Source organism: Muntiacus reevesi, chromosome 9, assembly GCF_963930625.1.
Source record: "Muntiacus reevesi chromosome 9, mMunRee1.1, whole genome shotgun sequence".
Taxonomy (NCBI): Eukaryota; Metazoa; Chordata; class Mammalia; order Artiodactyla; family Cervidae; genus Muntiacus; species Muntiacus reevesi.
Genome location: NC_089257.1, coordinates 81,004,523 through 81,022,158, shown reverse-complemented (window position 1 = coordinate 81,022,158; position 17,636 = coordinate 81,004,523). Strand labels below are relative to the sequence as shown.

At 35.8% G+C, this 17,636-nt stretch overlaps 1 protein-coding gene across 1 annotated transcript in view; it reads right to left on the bottom strand.

Moving 5' to 3' along the window:
- Positions 1-17,636, bottom strand: part of CNTN5 (contactin 5) — a 1,527,443-nt gene that overhangs the window by 567,607 nt on the left and 942,200 nt on the right. The window contains exon 4 of the mRNA XM_065944251.1: positions 16,379-16,600. Within this exon, the coding sequence (XP_065800323.1) occupies positions 16,379-16,600 (222 nt within the window). The remainder of the gene's footprint in view (positions 1-16,378; positions 16,601-17,636) is intronic.

Genomic DNA, 17,636 nt, shown 5'->3' with positions numbered 1-17,636 from the left:
GCATCTATTGAGCTAATTTTTAATGTTAATCCTTCCTTTTGTTAATGTGGTGTTTCATGTTTGATTTGCAAATGTTGAATCATCCTTGTGTCTTTGGAATAAATATGACTTGATCCATAGCTTATGATCCTTTTTGTATATTTTTGGATTCAGTTTGCTGATATTTTGTTGAGCATTTTTATATGTATATTCATCAAAGATATTGGCTTATACTTTTTTTTTGTAATTATTGTCTGGTTTTGGTATCAGGGTAGTTGCAGCCTCATACGATGGATTTTGGAGTGTTCCATCTTCTTCCATCTTGGAAACAGATTGAGAAGGATAGGTTTAATTCTGTGTATGTTTAGTAGAGTTCCCACATAAAAAGCATCCAATTCTGTGGCTTTGTTTGCTGTCTTTTTTTTAAATTACATTGACAAATTTATTTTCAGTACTAGTGAACAGTTTATTCAAGAAATCTGTTTTTTTCGTGATTCTATCTTGGTTGTTTGCATCTCTCTAAAAATTTGTTCATTTCCTATAGGCTGTACAGTTTGTTGACATATAACTATTCATGATATTCTTGTGATTTTTTTTTTCTTTTGTAGTTCTGTGATATGAGTTGTTATTATTACCCCTCTTTCATTTCTTGTGTTGTTTACTTGGATCAGAAATCTCTTCAGTTGCTTTTAGTTTATAAAATTTATTTTTATTTTTCATGTTCTATTTGGATGATTTTATTATTTTATCTTCCAGATAACTTATTCTGCTCTGTCACTTAGTCTGCTACTCATTCCTTCTAGTATATTTTGTGTTTTGTCTATTGAATTATTTATTTTTATTGGGTCTTTTTATATTTTCCAGTTCTTTATTAAAATGTTCAATAGTTAAGATCAAATTTCTTTTTCTAATTCAGTTAACATTTTTAGTACCAATATTTTGAATTCTTTATCTGATAACTTATTTGTGTTTATTTGTTTTCCAGGAGTATTCTCTTGTTCTTTCCATTAAGAATAGTTCCTCTGAGTTTTTATTTTACTTAATATTCTCTGGCTCTATGAATTTAACTGAAACAATTGCCCGTTACAGTCTTTAAGTAATTTTTTTTTTTAATGTGAGAACCTCCCTATGCAAACTGGGTGTATCTAGTGCCTTTGGTAGGAGTGCTGATATGAAGTAGATGTCAGTCACGTCTTTCCTCAGGGTGTGCTGGTAGATATCACCTTGATAAAAATGGGACTGGAGATGGAGGGGCTAAAGCTGGCACTGAGTATGAGGTAGGATTTCCTCATACCTCAGTGTCAAGGGTGGGGATATGACCCCAGCTGCTGGAACAGAAGCCCTGAAGATTGGGTTCAAAGTGGCTCTATTCCCTTTAAGTGTCTATTTTTTCCCTCCCCAAGCCAGGTTCTTTGCCCCAGAAGCAGGGAGAGCTGAAGCAAGTGAGACTCAAGTGCAAGCAGAGCGGCAAGTGCTGCGTGTGTAGGCGGCTGTGGCTCTGATTAGGCGCAGCCTTGGGTGTGCGCTCCGTTTGTTCCTCCCAGCTGATCACCGTCCCCTCCTGTGCTGCCTCCATTACCGTCTCACTGTCGTGGAGTCATTTCTCGGGGGTGGCAGGACCCATACGGACTCTAAGCACATCGTGAGGGATTGGTGGAGCAGTTACTGTCAGGGTCTAGGAAGCTTTGGGGACGTAACTTGAGGAATGCCTTCTATGGCTGGGCCCACTCTCCGTGGGCTATGCCCCAGGACTAGGTAGCTTCTGCATCCCCTCCTGGTGACCTTCCTCCAGACTGGTCTGCTCCAGATCCAGAACTGTGCTGTGCCGTGGAGAGAGTGGGGTCAGAGCATTCACTTGACTTGACTGTGGCATGCACCAAACAGAGGCTGGTTGTGGGAAACCCACAGTCACAACAGCAGACCTCTCTCTGCCCCCTGCCTTGGGGCTATTTAGCATGCGTAGAGCTCTCATAAGTGTACTGCAAGCTTTTCCAGACATTTTATCTGGTCCAAACATATTCCATCCAGCCAAGGAGGCTTGTCTACTCTGTGTGGGACTCCAGCAACGGGACACCCTGTCTCTGGCTTCAGTCACTCACTCCCCAGGGCGGGTATCTACTCTTATAATCTTCCTTGTCCTCTGAGTCCCTTTCCCAGGGGCACAAGGTTTTGACTCAATTGCTTTTCTTCCCTTCCTACTCAATTGCATGTGTATATTCTTAAATTCTTACTTGTACAGGAGTCTTGCCAGTTCATTTTCAATGAAGATTGTTTCACACGTAGATCTATTCCTTTATGTGTATTGGTTGGAGAAGTTGAGCTCCATGTATTCTTACTCCACCATCTTTTCTTCCCTCCCAAGACTTCATTTTTCTGGAAGATTTCTTCTTCATTTGTTTCATCCTCTTCATACCATTTAGGCTACATTGGCTTTTTTTTTTAATGTCTGCTTCATCATCTTTATAATAAGTTTTTTTATAAAGTATTTTTAAAATTTTTGATGTAGGCCATTTTTAAAGTCTTTATCGAATTTGTTGCAATATTGCTGCCATTGCTTTTTTATGTTCTGTTATTTTAGCCATGAGGCACCTGGGATCTCAGCTCCCGGACCAGGAATCAGTCTCATGCCCCTTGCACTGGAAGGCAAATTCTTAACCACTGTACCACTGCAGAAACCCCCTGTAACAAGTTTAAATTTTTATTGTTTTCCTATTTCTTTGACTTTCCAAATTTGTTTACTATGCTCCTATTTTTTCAGTTGTTTCTATGTTACCAATAACGATGCTTTCAATTCTTTAATGGTTTTATTTGTCCTTTTCATTTGTTTCCTGCACTTTAAGAATTGTTTATTATCAGTTTCTGTTATCTTGTCATACGTACTTTGACTCTATTTATGTGTTCTTTTTTTTGTTTTTTTTTTTTTATGTGTTCTTTAAACTGTTCATACAATGTCAGTCACTTCCTCGGGGGAAGACAGTTGTTGAAAAAGTTGAAAACATGGATTTTGTTCAGGTTATGGAGGAGTCCACATATGACAACCTGAAATCTCTGGCCTGGCCAACAACCGAAAAGAAACTGAGTTCTACTAACAACTACATGAGCATGTTTTGAAGTGGAACTTCATCAGTCAATCCTTCAAAAGTGAATGCAGCTGCAAGCAACAGCTTGACTGACATATCATCTCATGAGAGCTTAAGCCAGAACCACCCACCTAAACTACCACTAGATTCCAGACCCACAGTCTTTGTGAGAAAATGAATGATTATTGTTTCAATTTGCTAAATTTTGAGGTAATTTTTATATAATAATAGATAATTAACAAGCTATTTTCATCTCTCCATATTAATGATAGAAAAATGTGTTTAAGACAAGCCATAGCTATGAAAGCTATGAACTTCCCAGAAAAATAGAGAATAAAAATACCATTTGCAAGTAATCATACTTGGGAGAATGAAAATACTTGATTTAAGTATTATTGAACCTTAAAGTTTTAGAATTAGAAGGATAATCTTTCCATTCTAATAATCCCTTGGAATGTATCCAATCATAACTTCATCACTTTTAGTAATGTATGAAGACTTAACCAATTACTGTTTTGTTGTTGTGTGTTAGTTGCTCAGTCATGTCTGACTCTATGCCACCCCATGGACTGTAGCCTGCCAGGCTCCTCTGTTCATCCAATTCTCCAGGCAAGAATACTGGTGTGGGTAGTCACTCCCTTTCCAGGGGATCTTCATGACCCAGGGATCAAACCTGGGTCTCCTGCACTGCAGGCATATTCTTTTACCATCTGGGCCAATTGTTAGGATTCTCAAAAGTGAAGGGTGTCTTAAAATAAGAAACATGTTTGTGTCCTAGATGATGACATCTTTTAATTCAATTCTGTTCTAAAATACAGTTTACTTAAGATTTTACCATAATTGAATTGATTAGCACATCAATAACACTTAATTTACAGAAATTACCATTAAGATTAAAATATGAAGACTCTACTAAGTATATCTTCTGTTCCCCTGATAGAATGTTATGTAAAATTAAAAAATTAAACAAAATATTTTAACTTTAAATTTTATTCATTAGAAAACAAATTTATTTTAATATAATCAATAAACTGACTTTGAACCATTTTAATCATAATTAATTAATAAATGAAGAATATTTTAAGTGTCTACTTATACTCAATGTCAAAATGATCATCTACAGTGAAATTTTATGTCACCATTAACACACAGTTATGTTTGATAGATTTTGCCTATTCATGTGTGACAGGAATTGGCTAGATGCTCATTAATCCCATTTATTCTCCCTAAGAATATTGAAATACTTTATTTAACCTTTCTTATGATTGTACTGGGACCCCAATGTGACTTGTTTCTGGACTGAAATAATATATGTGAAATCCACTCCTTCTCTCTTCACCTGTCAATTAGCTAAAGGTAAAGGAGTCAACTCATTGGAAAAGACCCTAATGGTGGAAAAGATTGAGGGAAGGAGGAGAAGGGGATGACAGAGGATGAGATGGTAGGATGACATCACTGAATTGATAGACATGAGTTGGAGCAAGCTCCAGGAGATGGTGAAGGACAGGGAAACTTGGAGCACTGTAGTCGACGGGGTCACAAAGAGTCAGACACGACTGAGCAACTGAATAACAAGAACAAAAGAAGCAGTAGGCACCAGTGAGGTCCCAATAGATATCACAGATGTTACATGGTTTCCAAACTCTCCACATAGAGAATAACATAAGTGGAACAGTTGGAACAGAATGTGACTAGAAAAGAAACATGTATTGTGTCATTATTTGTTATAGCATCCAGAATTACCTTGCTTGATTGATATTACATTTAAAAGCAAAATAACTTTAAAGATTCACAATCTGATTAAGAAGCAGTGGTCATTGAAGCATATATTCCTAGATTATAGAACCTTACTTATATTCTCCTTTCCTAGTTCAGGCCTTTGAACTACTACTTAGCTAAGTATATTCCCAGGCCAATGGCCTATGAAAGGAGATATTCAATCACTCAGCCTTGTGTCTATCTGTACCAGTTTTAGTGCTCCAGTTTTTATAACTGACTTTCTACTTAATCCTTGAGCCCCAGTCCTTCTTAACATGACCAAATTCTGAAAATGGGTTTTAATCCCATGTCTCTATTTATAAATCCTATTTTGATAACCTTTCTAGAAGGCCCAGGGTCATTATTTAGACATTTTTATTATATGGATGTTATGGTTTTTGTTTTGTATTTTCACATGGTTGACTTTCACTGTACAATCCCATAGTCAAGTCTGACTCCATTTTTTATATTTGACTGATGATGACTTTCAAGCCACGCCAGTCACTTTTTCCCTTTTTCTTCACCTCAGGGGAAGGATGGCACTCATCCCTCCCTTGACTCAAGTAAAAGAGTTCATAACATGCAAACTCAACCTACATAGGAGCTCTCACTCCAGTCCCACACCCCTGCCATGACAAGATTAATGCCACTCATCCCCGCCTATTCCATGCTCAAGCCATTTTCAGACCAGCCTACCCTGTTCTTGTCAGAAAGTTTCATGTGACTAATAAATCCTTTCGTACTTTTTGGTGTATGTATGTGTAGCATTATTAGTCTCTGTATTTGAACTGATTTTATGCTATGCATTGTTGATCTTGTCCTCTGTAGGGCAATCACATGGCAGGTTAAGGATCAGTGCACCTAGGTAGGTGACAGTTTTTGAAGGAAGTATATATTCCTGCCAAGAGGTTTGCATTCATGGAAGTAATAGGTCTTCATGACAGTTAACTAAAATTTTAAGGTTTACATGTGAGAAAAGTAACCCCTGAGTTTCTCTAGATAGCTTTCTCTTAGGATTATATCATCCAAATTTTGGGGACAAGATGGCCTTACTTTTGACTGGAAGACAGGGGCTAGGTTTGGAAGCAGTTATGTAGACTACCATAAATTCCAAATGTTTGCATTACACTTATAAATCATTCCTCTTTCTCCTTTTCCTTTTTCTTATTCCTAGGCCTTAGTAACATTTCATCCTTTCAGGTCTTATTATGTCCAAAAAGCAGTATAGAATTTAAGAAAAAGTGCTGCACATCCATCTTTAGGCTAGTGGTTCTTAAATTCTTTTAATAACAAACATTTTATAATTTTCCTCTTATTGATAAATTAAAGGATATTCTAATTTACCTATATATTTTTTTAGTCTAATGAAAGGGAAAATATAGAATAAGTAACATTATAAAATAATATTTATAAAATAATATTTAATTCAATATGTAAATTCTCAAGAACAAATTGTAATAGAAGACATAAAAAAGTAAAGCTTGCTTTTGTTGATAAAACCCCTTGGATGTGGCAGCTACAAATGTAAACTGATCTAAGTGTAATTTAGATTAATCACATGTTGCCAGTGTTATTGGTGTTAGGTGATGTGATTTTCTAAATGGTCAGCAAATTCTGTTATTCTTGACAAAACTAAATATAATCTTGCTGTAATTTACATATTTTTCACTGACATATCCATTATATATCAAAATACCTTGTGTATAATATAATACAGATAGATTCTTGGTGCAAAAAAGTTTAGACAATTTTCATTCCATTTAAGAGTCCTATACTTTATAATTATAGGTCATTTAGCACTCCTAGTCTCCACTCTCTAAATTAACATACTTGAATCAAAATTAAGACAACCAAAACTACTCCACAAATTTTAAAAGCACCTCTAAAGTAGAGGTGTCACCATTTCTTAGAATCAGACTAGAACAATAAACCAGATCCTAAAGTTAGCATGGTATTGGCAGTAGTCTTTAGACAGAGATGCCTAAATAGGAGGATGAAGCTCTACTGTGAAATGCGACCCTGATGTCCACATGCCCTTCTCTTGGTGAAGCTTCTTGAAGCACTGGTATGTCATTTTGTTTATGGAGACATTGGTTTCCCTTGCAGAGTCATGTATTAGGATCAAGCTGACATCTCATCCACTCTAATCCTCTTTGAAATTTCTAACCCTTATTGATAGACTATCCAGATACTAACTTTTTTCCTGCTGGAAAGCTTTTAAGGATCACCTTATGTGAGACTTTTACAGCCAGGTTCCCTAGGGAAGCCTTGCTTCTTGGTTGGGTCATGTGTTTTCAATTGTTTCCTGAGTCTCCCACACATTACCATGTCTCCCTAGATTATAAACTTGTCTTTCAGACTTATATCCTCTTTTAGACGACTACTTCTGAATCCACTTTTCTCAGGTTAGTCGCAGTCGTGTCTGACTCTCTGTGACCCCATGGACTGTAGCCCACCAGGCTCTTCTGTCCTTGGTATTCTCCAGGCAAGAATACTGGAGTGGGTTGCCACTTCCTTCTCCAATTTTTCTCAAAAGTTAAGCCTAATGCCAGATCTAATGCTCTCCACCTACTGTTCTTTTCTTTATAAAAAAAAAAAAAAGTCACTCAGTGGTGTCTAACTCTTTTCTACCCCATGGACTACAGCTCGCCAGGCTCCTCTGTCGGTGGAATTCTCCAGGCAAAAATGTTGGAGTGGGTAGACATTCTCTTCTCCAGCAGATCTTCCAAACCCAGGGATCGAACTCAATTCTCTTGCAATGCAGGTAAATTCTTTACCATCTGAGCCACCAGGGAAGCTCCCACCTACTGGTTACCTCTAATCAATGACTTTGTATATCTTATTTATGTAATGTGAACTAAGCATATCAGTGTTACAATCTAAGAAGAAATATCAATATATCATGTCCAATGCAATTAAAACAATTTCAACTTTAATGGTCATTAGTCTATTTCATGTGATAATTTCCAAAAATTTTGAAATGTTTGGTTAGAAATTGCATTTTATGGTGACATTCACAGAATGTGAAAAAATAAAAAGACTTTTCACACTATATAATAATATAAGATAAATTCTTAAAGATAATATCCAAACCTTTCTTTAAGGTGTCTTTTAACATTGAAATTGTTTCTTTATAAAAGTTAAACAAGTGTGAACTGTCATTATAACTTTCAAGGATTTCTAAGAATTGAAGAACATGATTTATTAAAAAGCATTGTGATGAATGTTTCATGGGTAGTAGTATTATGTTGTGCACATACTATAAACTGAGTCTAATAGCTTTTTTTCATCACTTTTAATGTACCTATGAAAGAGAGGTCAGATGATTCAGAAATGCTATCACATGAGAATAATCAAAGTGAACTGATCCCATATAACATTCAGAAGATGTCAAATCACTAGCTACTTGTCAACAGATGAAAGACATTGCTTTTCCCTCCTTTTCATTTGCAATTCAAAAAGCATAGTTTAGTTTTACAATTTTCAGGTAAATATTCTGTCATGGTTTAGAAATTTAATCTGAAGTCATGTTTCAAATTCTTCAAGTAGATGCATCCTTAATTAAACAATATTTGTTAATCTCTTACTAAGCTTGCCCTGCTCTAAGTACTGAAAGAGAAAAAAAACAGAAGTATACAAGATGGTCTTTGCTCAAATGGCATGTAATTAAGTTGGAGAGAAAAACATAGTAACAGAAAATAATAAAAATAGCTCAAAAATTAAGAATACAATAAAACAGTAAAATCAAAGTTTCAAAGAATAGTCATGAAGTCATAAGGCTTATATACAGTATCTTATGTAAAATAGCTAGTGGAAAGCTGCTACATAAAGCAGAGAGCTCAACTCTAGTGGAAAGCTGCTACATAAAGCAGAGAGCTCAACTCTGCGCTCTGTGGCAACCTAGGGCAGGATGGAGTGGGGTGGGAGGGAGAGTCAAGAAGGGGGGATGTATGTATACTTATGGCTAATTCATGTTGTACCTCAGAAACCAACACAACACTGTAATGTAAATTATCCTTCAAGTAAAAAAAAAGTTTTAAACTGAGAGAAAATAGAGTGATCTGATTTACAGAGGAGTATATCATCCAAGTGAAGTACCCTTTTCCTTGCCCGGAGGGAGTTATTAGTCTCATAAAAGATCATTTAAATGTTTTATTTGATCTCCAAGACAGTGTACCGGCAAAATGTATTTTGAGGAAACAACAGAAAATTGTCAACACAGAGATCACTTTGAGTCATGATGCCATTGCCCATGTTCCAAACCTAATCTGGAAACAAGCCACATCAACAATGAAATTCAGCCAAAGGTCCTGAGGATATGAGGCAACAAATTTGGTAGGTTTCAGGAATCTCCAAGATGTCAGAAGCCAATGGTAGCAACTCCAAAAACTGGATAGACTCAGAGTGGTACATAAATTGTAGGTTGTACTTATCATTGAGGGAATTAAAAAGATCCAAAATTATATACTTAAATGCAGCAAAAAAAAAAAAAAAAAAATTGCTTCAGCTAAAGAGGACGGAGAAAAATCTGACTTAAAACTCATCATTCAAAAAACTAAGATCATGGCATTCATTCCTATCACTTCATGGCAAATAGAAGGGAAAAAAATGGAAGCAGTGACAGATTTTATTTTCTTGGAATTCAAAATCACTGTGAATGGTGACTGCAGCCATGAAATGAAACGACACTTATTCCTTGGAAAGAAAGCTATAACAAACCTAGACAGTGTATGCAAAAGCAGAGCCAACAAAGTCCTGTATAGTTAAAGTGAAGTCACTCAGTTGTGTCTGACTCTTTGCGACCTCATGGCCTGTAGCTTCTCCGACCATGGGATTCTTCTCCCCCAGGCTTCTCCGACCATGGGATTTCCACGCAAGAATACTAGAGTGGGTTACCATTTCCTTCTCCAGGAGATCTTCCTGACCCAGGGATTGAACCCGGGTCTCCTGCATTGTAGGCAGACACTTTACCGTCTGAGCCACCAGGGAAGTCCTTTTTATATAGTCAAAGCTATGCTGTTTAAAGTAATCATGCATGAATATGAGCCATAAAGAAGGCTGAGCACAAAAGAATTGATGCTTTTGAATTGTGGTGCTAGAGAAGATTCTTGAGAGTCCCTTGGACTGCAAAGGTCGATCCTAAAGACAATTAACCCTGAATTTTCATTGGAAGGACTGATGCTGAAGCTGAAGCTCCAATGCTTTAGCTGATGCTGAAGCTCCAATGCTTTAGCTGATGCTAAAGCTCTGATGGTGCTAAATGTCATTTACCTCTTCTGATGCAAATAGCTGACTCATTGGTAAAGACCCTGATGCTGGGAAAGATTGAAGGCACAAGGAGAAGGGAGTGACAGAGTATGAGATTGTTGGATAACATCATTTACTCGATGGACATGAGTTTGAGGAAACTTTGGGAAATAGTAAAGGACAGGGAAGCCAGGTCCATGGGCTGCAGTCCATGGAGTCACAAAAAGTTGAACACAGCGACTAAACAGCAACAACTTTTAAGAACCACAATTTTTTTCCATGAGGTTACATTTGTATTCTCTGAATTCCACAGATGGGCTTCACCAGTAAAAACCTAAACATTGTAGTCAGAATCACTCCTAATCCAGACTATCCTTCTGCCCGGAAGAAAATATCTCACCTATCAGATCACATATAGAAGAATAAAATTCACCCTACACTTAGTTATCTTTACTCCCACTAAAACCACAACAACAAAAAAAAGAGACGAAATCAAAGACCAATTTATTGGTTGTTCTTTTATAATGGGAGTAACAGGTATAGTACCAGCAGTGATTAATAGCCCTTGTCTACATTGCAAAATCCCAAACTAGAACATGTTTTGCAGGTGTCGAGGTGCCTGACTCATAAGGGCTTTTGATTAACCTATACTACCATGAGAATTTCTAATTTAAACAGTCAATTTTTAAAATCAATTAAATGATATTCCTTGCATTCAAACAAATACTTTAGAATAACTATTTACAACTCAATTTTTTTAAAACTTGATAATGCCCTTTGGTTCATGGAACATTTCACTGGAATAATTTGAAGTGATCACTGTCATTATCCAAAATAGCAGTATCAGGTTAAAACAGAAAGAACAATTAGAGGACGCCTCTGGTTGCTCAGCTCAAATGAAGAGCATTCTCTCTTTTAGGCACTCTCAGTTTCTCTTCTTCCCTTCTTGAGTCTAGCTCAAAATTTATTTATTTCCCTGTCTCTACTTTCTCACCTCAACCAAGAATCAGTGACTCACTGTGATACTTTTACTGTAGCCGTCTTGTTTGCCTTCTCTTCCTCTGACCTGCCCCTGCTGTGAGCTACCTTATGGAAAAGCCCCCTGAGAATGGTCTTGGGCCAACAACCGATGAGCAGTCGAGGCACTCGCTCCAAAAACCCTCAGCAATTGAATCTTGTGAACAGTTATGTGAGGTAAGTGAGCTAACAAGTGGATTGGTACCTATCTGAGCCTTGAGATGAGGCTGAAGTCCTACCTTGTGAAAGACACAGAGCCAGAGGACAAGTCAACCCACATCTGGTTTCATGACAAACAGAGACTTTGAGATAATAAACATAAACTTTTGTTTATTTTGTTGATGTCTTCACCATCCTTCTACAGGGCATTCTTCTTACAATATTGCGATTGTAAGGGTTTTTTGTTGTTGTTTGTTTGTAAGTTTCATGTATTTTATTTTCCTGTGTTACCTGTGATTATCTCAACAGGTTAGTATTCTTTTTAGGCAGCCAAACCCAAAATCAGTCAACATTTGTTTACTCAGGTCCTACTTAAGCATTCTTCTTTGGGACAGAAGTCAGATGCAAATCAGAGTCTTTTATAACTCAGTGTTGAAAGAAATATAATCTATTCTCCAGAAGGTTATTAGCTTCATCCCACAGTGAAAGAAAAGGGATCACATTATAAATAGCAGCAAGTAGGAATCATTGTGACCCATTTTATAGTCTACCTACTACAGGTCATAATATTTGTTTCATATTTCATATTTTAAGAAATAAAATATCACACAGTGAGGTCATCTCTCTTCCATATCCTGGTACCATTTCCTTGATCTCATTTCCCTTTGTCCTTAGAGGTAAGCACTATAATCCCTTTCTGTCTCAAGTTCACATATTAAAAATTTCCATATGATAGTTGGAAAATCATAAACAAACTTTTTGGCCAACTCAATATATTACTTTGTTTCTTACTTTTTTACATAAGTGACATTGTATGTGATATTCTGCAAATTCCCATGTTCACTAGATGTTATATTTTGAAATATATCTATTTTGTTGTACAAAGATGTTTGTCTTTAACAGTTTTAATTTTTCAATGAATGAAAAACACAATTTATGTATTATCCATTTCCCTTCTGATGGACATGTGGGTTGTTTCCAATTTTTTGTTTTAAAAACTTATATTGCAGTGAGTGTACTTTTATAGTTTCTTGTGCATGTGTGGGAGGGTTATTCCAGGTGGTATATACCAAAGTGGAATTGCTTTCCCAAATTGCTCTGCAAACTACACTTTTATGTTGCTCAGAAAAATCTTAACCCTATCTGGGGTACTTCTGGGCTTCACTTGAGCAGGAATGGAATGACTTTCTATTCAGCCTCTGTTAGTTTTCTTGTTTTTCACAAAAGCATGTCAAAACCAGCTTTACTCTCTATTGAGGTTAAAGGGAATTACCTGACAAAAGCCATATGTCGGGCTGTTATCAGAGAGAACAAACTCAAAGTCACATCTAGTCAAGATCTTTCAAACGCTCAGATGAGAAAACAGTTATGGAAGATTACTTGGAAAATACTCAGTCTATCCATTCTTTCTGATCCTCTAAATATGGATTAAACTAGAGCAACAGAAGACTTAAATTATATCAAACTAGTTTGCAGCCTAGGGTCTTGCTGCTTAGAGCATAGTCCACAGGCCAACTGCATAAGCATCCCCTGAAGCTTTGGATAAATGCAGCTTATATGGCCCTCGCTCCTGATCTATTGAAACGGGGTGTATTTTAACAAGGCTTTCAAGTGATTGTATGAACATTAAAGATTAAAGAGCACAATGTTAGATAATTACTTCCCATTTTGTTATTGATAATTGGATTTCATCTATCTTTATTGAAGCAGATGAAACTCATTGTTATGTACACATCAGGAATATTGTCTGGGTCACTAAACATTACATCAAATAATAAGTTGTTAATGAGGGCCCTCCAGAAAATTTGTCTAATCTTAGTGTCAGAAATAGCTTCATTTCTACTCTCTACTTCATTTTAATCCTTAAACCAGTGGGAAATATGTAGCTGACCACAGTTTCTTTTTCTTTAACTAATTACCCCAAATGGGACTAGCCTCTGACAGATATATAGACATTTACAGTAGACACCCTGAATTAGTTTCAAACCCAGCTCCATTTTATGTCCTGAAGTTTCATGTTTTCCTTACTTTCATGTGTTTTAATTCATATTTTCTAGTTGTATTTTATATATCACTGCAAGCCATATTGAAGTATATTTGGAACAAAAGAATAAACGAGCAGAACACTAAATGGTACTAAATTATAACAAATACAAAATATCCCACAGTGACCATTCAATACATTTTATCTTGGTATAATCTCATAAAATAAACAATGTTGCCTAAATAACACAAGTTCCAACACATCTCTGCCTGAGGAATATGACGTTAAAGTAATGGGTTTTTTAAATAATTTATTTTAGAGCAGTTTTAGGTTTACAATAAAATTAACAAAGAGGTTTTCTCCTATCTCATCCTCACACATGCATACTCTCTCCCATTATCAACATGACTCACCAGAATGCTACATATTTGCCAAAGATGAACCTACATTTACACATAATAATCAGAGAAAGTTGTAGTTTATGTTAGGGTTCAATCTTGGTTTTGTACATTCTATAGATTTGGACAAAAGTATAAGGACATATATTCATCATTATGATAACATTTAAAGTATTTTCACTGCCCTAAAAATCTTCTATACTCTGCTTATCCATCTCTCCCATGTGATGAGTATGTTTAGTTTTACAAGGAATTGCCAAACTCTTTTGCAAAAACTGTACATTTTTCTAGTCCCATTAGCAAGATACAAGTATTCCTGTTGCTCCCAATCCTCAACAGTATTTGGTGTTTTCAGTGTTCTGGATTCCAGGCATTCTAATAAGTGTGTAATGGCATCTCATTGTTGTTTTGATTTTCATTTCCTTGATGACATAGGATGTGGTATAGTTTTTCATATAATTATTTTCTATCTGCCTATCTTCATTGATGACAAGTCTGTTAAAGTCTTCGGGCCATTTTAACTCATGTTGTTGAGTTCTTATGTTGATTTTTAAAAGTATTTTGTGCATTTTGAATAACAGTCATTTATCAGGTGTGCCTTTTGCAAATATTTTCATCGAAGCTGTGACTTATCTCCTAATTCTATTGATTTTTTCCCACAGAACATATTATGAAAGCTTAAAGCTTATAAGTACACTGAAAAATAAAACATTTTAAGGAACTAACACCATGCTTAAGTAAAATTTAAATGATAACGCTATAAGATGACAGTCCACATGGCCACAGCTGGCATAAATCATAGGCATGAGTCTGTTTACCTGGGCTTAATACCACAACCTAATTTGACATTCCTAGGATTTTTCCAAGTAGTTTAATTCTTGCAAGGTGTTTCTCAGAGTGTTTAGCCCTTTATTAGTCATAATTGAAATATAGCCCAAAGTGTATTAGACTTAAAATTATATTGGTTACTCATTAGAAATGTGACCTTGTTAAAGATGCTTATATGTCTTCTGAGTTTCCACTTCCAAAGAAGACAGTGATAACATCCACTTCATGTGTTTGTTGAGAGTATTACTGATATAAGCTATGCAAAAGAAACTGGCAGAGAACCTAGTAATGATCAAATACTAGTGCTTCTCTCTGTTAACAACCTTGTAATGTTTCGTTGGTATACACAAAAATAACAAAGAGAACATTTAGAAGATGTTATTCAAATCATAATATTAATAGCTGCATAGTCACCCTTTATTTAACTATCTTGTGTTGGACAGTTAAATTATTTCTTGTTTTCTACTCATAAATAATGTTGTGTATACTTATATCTCTGTGTACATTGTTTATTACCTCCTTATGTGAAGCACATTTCTAGAAATAGAACATGAGACAGAAGGATATGACTATATTGATGCTTTTGCTATTCATTGTCAGATTGTCCTTTCAAATGTTATATTTTTGATTTCAGTATATAAATGTGTTTATATAATATAAATATATAATATTTATATATATTATAATATAATATAAATATATTCCATTAGTCATGTATGGATATGAGAGTTGGACCATAAAGAAAGCTGAGCACTGAAGAATTGATGCTCTTGAACTGTAGTCTTGCAAAAGACTCTCCAGTGTCCTTGGACTGCAAGGAGATTCAACCAATCAATCCTAAAGAAAATCAGTCCTGAATATTCTTTGAAAGGACTGATGCTGAAGCTGAAGCTCCAATACTTTGGCCACCTGATCTGAAGGACTGATTCATTTGAAAAGACCCTGATGCTGGGGAAGACTGAGGGTAGAAGGAGAAGGGGATGACAGGGGATGAGATGGTTGGATGGCATCACTGACATGATGGACATGAGTTTGAGTAAACTCCAGGAGTTGGTGATGGACAAGGAGGCCTGGTGTGCTGCAGTCCATGGGATCACAAAGAGTTGGACATGACTGAGTGACTGTCCTGAACCTAATCCTAAATCAGAATTGGAAACAAGTATAATTAAATACATGGGGGAAAAAAACTGGAAGATGCATGGAACATAACTTTAGCTTATGACCAAGCTGACTTTGGGCTTCCCTACTGGCTCAGATGGTAAAGAAACTACCTGAAATGCAGGAATCCTGGAGAAGAGAATGGCTACTTTAGTATTCCTGTCTGGAGAATTCCACGGACAGAGAAGGCTGGTGGGCCACAGTCCAGGTGGTCCCAAAGACTTGGACACAACTGAGGGACTAACACTTTCAGTAACAAGATGACTAACATTTTCCTCAGCTTCACTAAACTTTTGACTGGTTTCCTCCTGACTATGGTCCCCTAACCTCCATTTTCTTAGAGAATTTACTTCAGAAAATCTGCAATTATAAATTCTTTCTTTGCTTCTTTGAAATGTAGACCGTTGCCCAGTCTCTTACCAGTTTCAAAAACTAAAAATGTCTTTCTCAAGGAACTGGGAGCCATTGTTTTTTTTTTTTTAATGTGGTCATCAAGAAATGGAGATTCCCTATTTCCCAGTCTCTATGGGCTGGCAAGAGGTTAACTTCAAGAAACACTGATTAGTAATCACAGACAGCCTAGTACAGTGACCAAAGTCTTTCTTAATGTCCTACACATTTCCAGATCTTAAAAACTCACTGCTATTTCAGAGTTGAGCTTAACCTCTCTCCTCTATGGCAATAGGCTTAACTTGTATTTCAATAGTCTTGAATAAATTCATTTTTCCCTGCTTAACTCCGACAGCTGTAATTTTCCTTTGGACACTTACCATCTTGTTTGAAGGCATCTGAGGGATGATAAAGATTGATGGGGGAATAATAATGTTGAGCTGCCCCTCGCCAGCTTGGTGAAGAAACACTCAGTGTTCCTAATGAAGGGCTGCTATATCGTGGTCTAGGCCTTGAACCATACAGGGCTGAAGAGGAACTCTTCTTAATTCTTTGCAAAGCAGCGTATGAAGTAGGGAGGCCAGGAAGAGCTCCAGAATACTCTGTAAAAAAATGATAATAATAAAATGAATTCTTAGAAGACTTTATTTTAATAAAAACTTTTCTTCTGAAGACATTGTTGAAAATCTCCCTGAGAGATGCAATCAAATGGAAACGACAGTAGGAACTGTAAAAAGTAAAATTTTACAAACAGATTTTAGAGTACTTTTTGAAAATTCTACTATTTATAACATTGGTGTCTTGCAAGAAAGAAAGAAGAGACATGAGGGGTGATGAAAAGAATGAAATAAAAGGAAAGAAAAGGAATAAGGAAAAAGAAAAAAAGGAAGGAAGGAATCCATTCAAATTTCAATTCATTTATTTTCTTTGTCAGGAATATTTGGCCTTAATCTAAAATATCCATCCTCACATATGAAATCAGTTCCTTCTTTATTATTTAAAATTGAGGAAAGAAGCATTATCAGCTCCATTCCACAAATATATGTTGGATCTTCATCACCTAAAATTTACCATATGGCAGAAAATACATCTAATGAAGTATATATACTTTCACTAGATGGTAAGCTATGCTTCACGTTCTTGAAAAGTAGTCAAATTCACTATGAAATGTAAAAAAGGAAAAACTGATTTTTTTTTTTTAGAATCTGTTATATATAATGTATATCATGATATTGTCAACATTTCTAATATTTAATTTCTGAGACTTTTCATTAGAAAAGATATGCATAGTGTCTAAAGTTAACTGTACTAACTCTTCTTTCTGACCACAGAGAAGTCAATTTCATATGTAGATCAAATGTTTAAAAACACAAAGTAATTATGTTGAATTATAAAAAAAAAAAAAAGCAGTTAGGAATTGGATTTCTTTCTATGTCTAATATTGATTGTATTCAATAATCTATTGACCTTGGAAATACTTTTATGAGTCAGATATTTTTGTTCAGGGTATTTGACATTTCAACTTAATGGATGATAATTTATTTTGGATAAAATTTTATATTTGTGAGCAAGTTCTCACAGTTCAGATTATTTAGAATCATTATCCTGTCTTATAGAGATAATGTGGAATGCATGAAG